The sequence below is a fragment of the Clarias gariepinus genome, chromosome 27, assembly GCF_024256425.1.
Source record: "Clarias gariepinus isolate MV-2021 ecotype Netherlands chromosome 27, CGAR_prim_01v2, whole genome shotgun sequence".
Taxonomy (NCBI): Eukaryota; Metazoa; Chordata; class Actinopteri; order Siluriformes; family Clariidae; genus Clarias; species Clarias gariepinus.
In genome coordinates, this window is record NC_071126.1 from 17,834,761 (window position 1) to 17,845,745 (window position 10,985).

Genomic DNA, 10,985 nt, shown 5'->3' on the forward strand with positions numbered 1-10,985 from the left:
GTTCCCCCCCCCCACCCACCCAAGTGGGACCTGCTGCGATCTGAAGTGCCATTTGTTTCTAATCAAGGGAACAAATCACTAACCTCGCTTCTTAATCCAATAAATAAATAATTAAACCGTCCCCGCTGTGGCAGCATCGCTCCCCGCTCAGACTGACCAGATTAATCCCAGCTGCGTATCCGTCGCCGGTTTCTGCCTGCTTGCGCTTTACTCAACTTGCTTCTGCTCTGCTCTTCTAAATCTCCGTCTGCAGCACTGCTCTTGCTCTGTCTGTCTGTCTGTCTGTCTGTCTCTGCCCTGTCTGGCTGTCCTGTCTCGTCTCCGTGTGTCTGTCGCATCATCACTGTGCATATTGTCCTCCTCCTGTCTCCGGAGCCAGCAGAGCTTCAGGTGATCTCCCAGCACCTGAGGCTCCAGTCTCTGCTCATCACCTCCACCCGGAGGAACATCCTCTACCCCGCTGCTGGTGGCAAGACCACGGAGCTGAGCCACTTTCGAAACTTTAACTAAACTTTAGCTCCATGACTTGACTTACACCATCAGCGGAAATGAGTTACTGGTTCACTGGTGCGTCAGTGTGTTTGTGTCTGATCCAGTCACCCTCTCTCTCTCTCTCTCTCTCTTTTTCTTTCTCTCCCTCTCTCAATCCATTACATCATCCAACAACCTCAACATGCATTTGGATGGAGGTTGTGACATCACAACCACCATGAAGAGTAAGATCGATATCCAAAAGGTTGTAGGTCTACAGAGACACTTCTTTCCTCGTCCTGGCCGAGAGACAAACACACGGACGCGTGAGCCTGCTAGATGATGCCGCGAGCAGGTCAGAGGTGGAGGTCACTGTAAAGCTGCTAGCGGCGTATTAGCCTGTTAGCGCCATCGCTAAAGGCTTGGATTTCTGCAGCGTGTTTAGAGAGAAGCAGCAGCAGCAGGGATGCACCAATCCAATACTAAGAATTTAGAAAGTTTTTTTTTTAAAAGTAATTAATTAATAAACCAAATAATTATTACATAAATGATTATTATTATTGTTGAAAATAATCTCAGTTTAAAAACAAAAGCAATTGCATACAGTGTTTGTCATGTGCGGACGGTCATGTCAATAGACTCAACTATCAGAATCTGATTTTGTCTTACAAGCAAGATTAGTAGCTTATCTTAAAGAGTCTTACATTTTTTTATCATGGCCACAAACACTACAAGCCATGATGTGAGCATGCCCGTCCAGTAGGTGGCGATAAAGTGCTTTCAGAGTTTCATGTTTTTCTTTAAAAAATATATATTTTCTATCAAATCAAAATGCTGTTTTCGAGTAAACTAAAGGACAAAAAAAAATGACATTACATATAAATGCGGGCTGAAACATGATAGTGTGAAAGTTTATACACATGATGAAATGTTTCGAGCACTTTAGCTGTAGCTCTTAGAATAAACAATCATTTAAATTGTTTGACCAATCTTAAAACATTTCTGTGCCTGACATGAACACGTGACACAAATAAAACACACGTCATAAAACGTCTCACCCCGAAGATTGCTGAGAGTCAGATAGAGTTAACCAAGATCGTTTAAACTCAACACTGAAAATTAGGTTTAATCAGGCACGTGTAATAAAGAAAGCAGCTGCGCGTCTTGGTAAATAACATTTGATTTCCAGGAACGTCGTGTCGTCTCTGATAATGAAACCAGAAACCAATGGAGTTGATTCCTGAACAGATTTTTTAAAATCTCGGTTGTACGAATCAAAACCACATAAAAGGAGTGCGAAATTATTTTTTAATAATTGACCGATCGTGAATTAAAACAATAAAAGAATGTCTAATTTTGACATTTATTAACATTATATAACACTGCAAAATAGTTATGTGTTTTAAACAGTTTTATCCTAAATATTTATCCTAAATTTAAAATATAACTATTGTTATTTAGAGTGTATATTTAAAGGAAATGACATCATCGCATCACATCAAAATAACCCAAGATCATGCAGTATTTGCAGAGCGTTAATAACTCGGGTAAAAAAAAAAAATGCTAATAATTTGTAAACACTTTGTGTTAATGTTTTGGCTAAATAACATTAAGACATCAGTATTTGGTGGAATAATAACCCCGATGTGCAGTTATAGCTTTCGTGTGTTTTGGCTCTCCACCAGTTTTTCACACTGCTGTTTTTAATGATTGTAATTTTGTAATGTTATTAGTTACTTTAAAAAGTAACGTCCCCTAACACTGCTGTTGGGTAACTTTATACCACTCTTTTTTATAAAAAAAAAAAAAAACACCAACAGCTGAGCTTTGCTTGTTGGTTTGTGACCCTTCATCTTCCTTCTGATGACATTCCAGAAGTTTTCTGGAGTAAACTGCAGTGATCTCTAAACATTTTTTTACCAGAGCTGTACAATATATGCACCTTAATTGTGATTAAAGACAGAATAAATAAAAATAAAAAAAAACCCATTATCATGCTCTGGGGGTTCGGACATCACTCCGTGTCCTCAGATACAATAGGAAGAAGAACCTGAGAGGAACCGTGTCCCAGCCAGTGTCTATTCTCGCTTCACCTCGGATTAGACTCTCTTTAGATGTTGACCGACAAACACAACAGTGTGAAGTAACTCTATAAAGCTGTTAATACTGAAGGGATTTAGGGCTGATGATAAGCTGCTGATGTTTTTAATAATTAATACAATTGTTTTCGAAACCTCGCCTCCCTGATGTACAGATGTTCTAGTATTAAGTATAAGACTACATCTAGAAGACCTGTAGACCAATCACATAGCTTTAGATAACTTTAAATCGTATCATTGGAGATTTTTTTTGGACAGCAGGATTGGTGCAGCCCTGTTTCTACTCTACTTTAAGGTCAGAGTTGTAAGTTAAAAGTTCACGTGTAGGTGAAAGCGAGCAGCACTTTGACCTCCACTGAAGACCAGCGACCTCCAGACCGTGCTTGAGAACGCTTCAGTGCGAACCCTGCCATTCCGTTTCCAGCTGCTCGGCTTCCGGTCTGTGGGAAAGGCAGCTCCATGAACGTCTACCGAAAGCTGCTGGGTTACTGGTTTAATTACAGATAAATTCAATGTTCATTTTACATATAATTACACTATATTTATGCCTTTTTTCCCCATATATTAGTGTGGTTTAGGACACGGCAGCTTTCAGAAGACGTTTCACACACACTGCACATGCCGTTCGCCTGGTCCTGATGTGACGTATGCTCTGAAAATTTAATGTTTTCTGTGTATTTTTTTTTTCCTTTTCACCAAATTAACAAACAGGGTATAATTCGTACACTGGAAACACGCCGGGCGTTGTAGGAGACGTCTTCAAGGAGAAATGGACTAAAGGGTGAGTTTATTCACAAACATCGTGTCTCTGCAGGTTGTTATATATAGGTATAGTATATATATTTATAAAAAAAAAAATTTTTTACACGTTTTAAGTTAAAACACATTTCTTTTTTGTCACATCTGCACATTAATCGCACATTCGCGAGTTATTTTCCTGCAAGTTCAACCTACTTTTTGTGAATATTGTAATTTTACTTTTTGTAAATATTAAATGTCAGTCATTTCAATTCTGTTTTTATTTTTGTGCCATTTTTTTAACAACGTATGTTGTCGCAAAGCAGCTTTAAATGAAAAAAAGATTTTAAAGATTAATTTTTAAAATATAAAAAAATCGTATAGATTTATAAAAATCTATCAGTCGATCAGCAATTAAGGTTTCATGTTTTTCCACAACTGTAAGTTATCACACATTTTTTATCGTTTTTATTTTTGTTTTTCACATTCATTTTTTTTTTGCACTACTAAAACTACACTTAATTTTTTAAATCTTATAACTCAAGTTTTTTTCCTACAACTGCAAATCTTTTAAGAAATCAGTAATTACAGTTTTGTGGTTGCAACTTAATTTGATAGAGCTGAGGGTTTATCCATATATTTAATGCAAATTTTATTTATTTAATGACCTTTTATTTGACTTATATATATATTTTTTTTTATTTTATTGTGAAATCTCCATTAAATTAAGTTAATATTGATCAACTACACCTTTTTAAACATTGGATGTGACTTAATTTCCACTTTCTTGTCTGTTTAATTGAAAGTTCTCATGTAGCCGTTCCTCCCCAGGTTGAGTGATTTTATGTTTTTGTAAACTAGGAATATTAAATCTTAGGAATTGCGAGTTAGTATCACATAATTGTGACTTTTTTTTTTTATTTCGTAGTTGTAAAGTTTTTTTAGTTAGTTGAACATTCACAATTGTGACGTTTTTATCTCGTAGTTACTTTGCTAATATTACAATAATTAAATCTTAAGAACCTTCAAGGCCAGCAGTGTGTAAGCCCACAGATCAGCCTGTCTGAAGTTTTGTTCTCATTGGGAACTGGACACTCTGGGGTGAACAGTATCATGTTTTGTTTTTTTTATTTTATGTAAAACCACCACCTGTGTGATGAACTTGTGGAATATCAGCCTCCCAAGTTTTCACATTATTTCTAATACAGTATTATTTCTAACGTTTCAGCTACATTTTCTCGATCTTTTTTTTTTTTTATTATTATTTTATTCTTTTTTATTGTTTCAGCGGACCGGATCAGGAGAACACGATAGGCGGAGCGCCGGAGAATCTCACGTTTAAGGAGCGTCAGAGACTTTTCTCGCAGGGAAAAGAGGTTTCCAACAAGGTGAAGGCCTCACGCAAGCTCATGGAGCTGGAGAACGAACTGAACACCAAACAGTAGCTAAGAGCTTTGTAGCGGGACTCGACACTAATCCCTGACCCCTGACCCTTGACCCCTGACCCCTGACCCCAGCACTGGAACGAGAGAGAGTGAGAGAGAGAGATTCAACCGGAGCTTCCCTTATATATATATTTTTTTTTCATTATAATTTTTTGTTTATTTTTCAAATTCATTTTGATTTGTGTGACATAACTGGACCAGTAAGTATAATTTTAGCGTCGAGAGACAATACTGTGTGATTTCTGATTTTTTTTTTTTTTTTTTTTGTCCCTCCAGCGTATCAGATATATAATAAAGCACTGTACAAATGTTTTAATAATATTAATGTTGAATTTGAAAATGGCATATTTTTGGTTTATGAAAATGTTAAATCTGAAAAGAAAAAAAAAAGCCACACGCTCTCTTCATATTTTATTTTTTTAAATATCACTGATTGTAATGTGGGATGTTTTACGGTGGTGTTTTATCTGCAAACTTCCACACTTTTCACGTTTCTTTTCTTTTTCTCCTTCCCTTTTTTTCGTTAAAAAAAAAAAAAATGTCAGATTGGGACCAGTTTCCTGTCTCCCAGTACTCCCAGTACGGAAATGTAAAAGCGCCAAGGCCGTTACAGAGCACTCGGCCCGACTCTGTGCACATTTGAAGACGTAGGCAGAGTCGTCAGATCTCGTCGAGCGTAGTAAAGTAGGTCCTCCTCTGGGAAGTGAGAAAGTTTGCGTTTGTGCTGTAAATCCGGACAGAGGGAAAGTTTCAGTTTTATATTTTTCTATTATAATAGTTTCTATTATAATAGTTTCTATTATAATAGTTTTCTATTTTCCCGCTTTTAGTTTTTTATTAGTAGGTAACGGATGTGATTGAAGTGACAGGGTGTGAGAGCTGAGCTGAGCTGATAAAGACGTGAAGTGATTCAGTGAAGAAGTGAAACACAGAAGCCTTGCTGTTGCAGGTGTTTGTTTGAACCGTATATCGTTCGGACGCCCGCGTGAGTCGGAATTATTATTATTATTTTTTTTTCAGACCCGCCCCTAAAGTTCGAACGTGAGTTTATTTTCATTTCCAAGGCCACAGTATTGAAGTTCAAGTTTGTGGTTGTGTATCTCTATTAACACTCTGGGCTTACTGGTGTATGTGTAAATTATTTTTCTTCTTCCCCCAGGAAAACACAAACTTTGTAAATTGACCCAGTTCATACTGTAACACTACAGTGTCGATATTCTTTCAACTTTTATTTCTGCTGCGGAAATGTAAACTGACATGTATACACACTCATACGTTTATCACTCTAGGTTCAGGAAGAGTTTATTTGATTTCATTTTAATGGTTGTTACATGTTAGGCTTTTGTAAATCATAAATAAATTCAGATTTTACAAAAAAAAAAAAAAAAAAAACCCTGTGCTGTCTGTTTGTGATCGAGTTCTACAGCTGTGTACGGAATGAAATCTTTCATGGCATGCAGCTTGGAGGAAAATCATTATCATCAACATCATCATCATTACCTCCACTATCCTACAAGCATTACAAAAAAAAAAAAAACTCCTTACACTGGAGACTCCTTCCATAAACGTTAAACATCTCACAGAAAATGTCACCACGTTAATTCTTCCGTGTTTTTGCTGCACGTGCTTCATATAAAACTTCTGCGTTAGAGTTCCTGCCTGAGCCGTTTCTATGGCAACTTCTGACCACTCGGAATCCAGATGTGGTCAGGGCTGTGGTATAACATTTTTATAACGTCAATTATCCATCTTTAGGTTTATACTGTACAGTGTCGCCTAAAGGTATGGCTATGAGGGAGGTGTTCACATCAAAACAGGACTTTTGATTGTGCAGAATAACAGAACACTGTTATCAGAGAAACTAAAACTCCCTTTATTTCTTTATATAATCCTGTGCTACACTAATGCACTTATCCCAGTGTTTCACTAGTGCTTGGACGCCATCAAGGTAAAAGGTTTTGGACTGCAGGTCTGTTTTGAAACGCTGGCCTCACAGGAACTCCTTTAATAGCACAAAGTGGTGCAGTGACCAATATGAGGTCTTGGAAAAAAAACAAAAAAAACAATGAATTTGGTGATCATGGCTTTACTTGGAAACCTTGGTGCTGTCCAAGCACTAGTAAAACACTGGATTAAGTGCATTAGTGTAGCAGGAGATTATATTCATAGAACTGTCTTCTGTTATTCTGCACATTAAAAAGTCCGGTTTTGACTTGAACACCCTCATACTTGTATGAACTTTGATTATTTCATTTTTGTATGTCAAAATAAGAGAGACCTTCCTAACGCTAATGTACTACCTGTCGACATGAGGGTGATATTTTTATCTCAGACCCAAGAAGGATTTAAAACTAAGAAGAAGAGGGGCCTTCGTTAAGCTGATGTAATACCTGAGGCAGGTGTCGACATACTGTAAGCGTGATGGAACATCTCTCAGGCTGGACGATCTTTCAGGATTAAACTTGCTCTCAGTTGAACGTCCTCAAAAATCCATGAAAAACTGTCAAGTCTAACTCATCTAGAAGGAGCCCTGATAAATGTCCGTCTAGCCTGGTCAGGTGACCTGTAGCCTCATAGGGAGGCGAACTGCCTGATCCAGCCTTAGACCGTGTGAAGTGTCAGTTATACAGTATCCCTCCTCCTGTACAGTAAAAACAGAAACCACACACACACAAAGAAAAAAAAAGGATTGATGATGCTTGAGCATGGCTGAGATTATACAGTGTTTGGAAACAAATGTTGTCATGGAGACCGGTGGTGTTTTCACAGACACACCCTGAGTTGTGGTCTGTATTTGCATGGGTGTACACTTCTGTAAAACCTGTGGTACAGACAGAAGGATTTGGTTTGTGTTCATAGTGAACCGGCTTCAGGACAGTGAAGAGTGATGATCAGACCAGCCAAGCGCGGAGAGACCTACTAGTAACAAAATAATAATTAATATATAAAATAATTAATCACCTTATTTATCTTTTATCCAAGGTATATCATAAAGAGAGTGTGAAAAAAAAAATCAGTAGATATTTTTATCAACTAAAATTTTCAGCCATCTTGGACTCTTTTCCGTGTCCATCATTTTGGTATAATAATATTTCTGGTGGAGAACTCGTACAGTGATGGTGAAACACTTCACTGCTGTTTGTGTCCCACTGTTCAGACAGAAGTCTTTGGTCTGAGGTGCTGCTGAAACTCCAGTACGGCCCTCTCCTGCTCGGGGGTCTCGATGGACCCCGGGCGAAGTTCCCGGATGGTTTTGATCGCCTCCTCTCCTGAGAGATTTCTCGTCTTCGCCAGGTAGCAGGCCAGCATGGTCCCTGTGCGGCCGAGGCCGTGCTTACAGTGCACCGCGACCGCCTGAGAAACACACACACACACACACACTGAGCTGAACGGGCCGAAACTATTAATCAAATGTAATGTTTAATACAGTGAATATTGGTAAAGTGGGACACATAATATTGATCCTCTGTATCTTCATCCATAATATTATATATATACATAGTTGGACTTGTAAGAAAATTACACAATTGTCATACGTTTACGTAAGTTTATTAACTTAATAAAAATCTGACTGTGTAATTTATTAACGCTAATCCATTTTCTTACATTTTTTTCCATCTTTATCCATCTACAGTTTCTATCTATCGGACAGCACAAATAAATTGCATATTAAAATGTACGTATAGTAAAAAATGACAGATATTAAAGAGTGTGTAAATGTTGAGTGATTCCAAACTAAATAATTTAACTCTGATGTCACAGTGGCTTATTGTCGATTATGATGACCCGACATTTAAAGCGAATCTCCTTTCCATTCCCCAGAATAATGATGATCGGTTATCATGATGCTATTTTAGGAAAACCATTATCAACAAGATGGAGTGAAGCGGGACCTCATAGCACGAGCTGATTATCTTCCTGTAGCGACACATATGGCAGTATTTTCTTTTACACAACGTTCATTTGTTACAGAACAATAGAGATGTCATACATCTGATCTGATTATAGTTATGTTTGAGTGACGGGTGCGTTTCTGCTTTCACTTAGCGGTTTCACACAGTCTGATTGAAAACAGTAAACTTGTTATTACTATCAGAGCTGCTGGTCCTCCAAGTCGTGATCTATAGCACATGTATCCAGTATGGGGTGACGGGGGGGCCTGGTGCCTATTTCAGGAAACTCAGGGCACGAGACGGATATAGGGCAAACATACCACAAGGCACAAGCGCAAACACACTATACGGACAATCTGGGAACATTAATAAACCAGAGACACTATTACAGAAGATCTAATCTCTTCTGACCAATCAGAATGTAGAATTCAATACAGCTATGATGTAATACAAGAGGGTTATGCTAATTAGGGTTACTTTAATAAAGGATTTATTCACTTGAGTATGCATTAACATTTTGCTATAGCCGTGTGTGTGTGAGTGTGTGTTATAGTCTCACCTGTCCTGTGCTGGCATGCTCAGTAAGAGAGATAAAGGTCTGGATCTGAGCCAGACTGGGTGGAGTGAAGTCCTTCATTGCGATGTGGTGTAGTGTGAGATCCGGACAGCTCTCATAACCCGGAGGTTTGGATTCACACAGACACACCAGGTGTTTAATCCCGTTCTTCAGTAGGAAGCGGTAATGAGCCGGGCTGCAGGGCCAGGCCAAACCTGCCACCTTATTAACCTCCACCCAGGAGAAGTTCGGTGGGGCGCAGGAAGTCTCCTCCATGTCTCTCTCTCTCTCTCTCTCTCTCTCTCTCTCTCTCTCTCTCTCTCTGCTGATCACTGTTCTGCTCTCCACACTCCCATGTGCGTCTCACTTCCTCAGAGAACAAAGGGCAAACATTTCCTCGTTTATCCAGTTAAATGTAAGAGCAGTCATGAGTCATGGGGAGTCCGGCTCTTTTAACTGAGTCAGATTGTTTACCTCAAGGGTTCACCAAAAGAGTCGACTCATTCAGCGCCCACATGCCACTTAAAAGGCACTATATATATGTGTGTGTGTGTGTGTGTGTGTGTATATATATATATATATATATATATATATATATATATATATATATATATATATATATATATATATGATAAAACGAGGGGAGGAGTTCGATTCCCTCAAGTCGGGAATCGAACCCAGACCCTGGAGGTTCTGCAGAAATGAATACTATATAAAAAAAATATAAACAACAGTTTAAAGTGGAACAATACAATACAATGTGTTTATATTAATGCTCTTATTTGCACAAACAAAAACACAAACACGGTGTATTAAAAAAATAAATCCACACAGAGATAAAAAGCTGTGATAATGAACCTGTTCCACTTCAGTCCAGACTTACAGGTCAGATCTTCCCCTTAGGTCCAGAACATGGACATTCGCACCTGACAAGCCCAGCCGGAACATCTGACCACGTCATGGCGCCATCTAGCGACCGCGTCCAGTAACCAATAGGAACAGTGTTCGACGCGGCAGGCGCGCGCTCTTTTTATTGGGTTTTCTTTCAAATCGTGTAATTATTCTCCACAATCATCCACACGCGCAGCAAACAGTTTGAATTTACGGGATGAGATGACGTAATTATTTAAATCGAACGAAGTTTTTTTTCAAACCCAAGAGATAAAAGCTTTTTGTTTTCATATTCAACGGTCGTTTCTTTAAACATGACAAAACGAACGTTATTTAATACCCCCACATGCGCGCGCGCACACACACACACACACACACACATAACCCTTTCTTTGTAAAAAGCATTTCTTAGAAAGAGACACAGAAGTGAAAGTGCTGATTTCTGAAGTGGAACTGCAGCAGGTGTGTGTGTGTGTGTGTGTGTGTGTGAGCTGCAGCTGGATTTCTAAAGCTGTAAAAACCGTGTTAACAGGATGTATGGGTTATGTTTATCTTCTACTGAGATGAAGTTTGGTTTTTACTTTTCTGACACAGTTATGCTGCCAGGGCTGCTATTGATGGATCTATTACTGCTACGCAAACAGACAGAGGTCTGCGAAACTTTATTGAAATATAGAGTTTGCAGATCATTTTTTACTTCTGAAAAGGATATTCACTAATGCACTCAATATTTTCTGTACTTTAAACCCTTTTTTGTAGCTGATCGTGTAAAATATTACTTACTAAAATATTTCACATTATTTGTATTGAATTTAAAATATATGAGATTCATTTTTGTAAGCTAAATTATGAACCTTTTCGCACAGATATAGATATTTTGTGAGATAGACGG

At 38.3% G+C, this 10,985-nt stretch overlaps 2 protein-coding genes across 11 annotated transcripts in view; one reads left to right on the top strand and one right to left on the bottom strand.

The window, feature by feature from the left end:
* afdna (afadin, adherens junction formation factor a) overlaps positions 1 to 7,049 on the top strand; it is a 123,407-nt gene extending 116,358 nt beyond the window's left edge. For 8 of the 10 annotated variants that reach the window (XM_053489334.1, XM_053489329.1, XM_053489336.1 and 5 more), the window contains 2 exons: positions 3,282 to 3,351; positions 4,597 to 7,048. In XM_053489334.1, coding sequence (XP_053345309.1) covers positions 3,282 to 3,320 — 39 coding nt within the window. In that variant the 3' untranslated portion in view covers positions 3,321 to 3,351; positions 4,597 to 7,048. Of the gene's footprint in view, positions 1 to 3,281; positions 3,352 to 4,596 lie in introns of all 10 variants that reach the window. The other 2 variants (XM_053489335.1, XM_053489331.1) reach the window with 2 other exon arrangements.
* Positions 7,050 to 7,079: 30 nt separating this feature from the next.
* Positions 7,080 to 9,498, bottom strand: LOC128515243 (dual specificity protein phosphatase 23-like). Its single transcript, XM_053489338.1, has 2 exons — positions 9,206 to 9,498; positions 7,080 to 8,107 (listed from the first exon to the last, which is right to left on the bottom strand). Exons 1-2 carry the CDS (start codon positions 9,476 to 9,478, stop codon positions 7,907 to 7,909), a joined length of 474 nt encoding a protein of 157 aa, XP_053345313.1. The 5' UTR covers positions 9,479 to 9,498; the 3' UTR covers positions 7,080 to 7,906.
* Between the last annotated feature and the right edge of the window lie 1,487 nt (positions 9,499 to 10,985).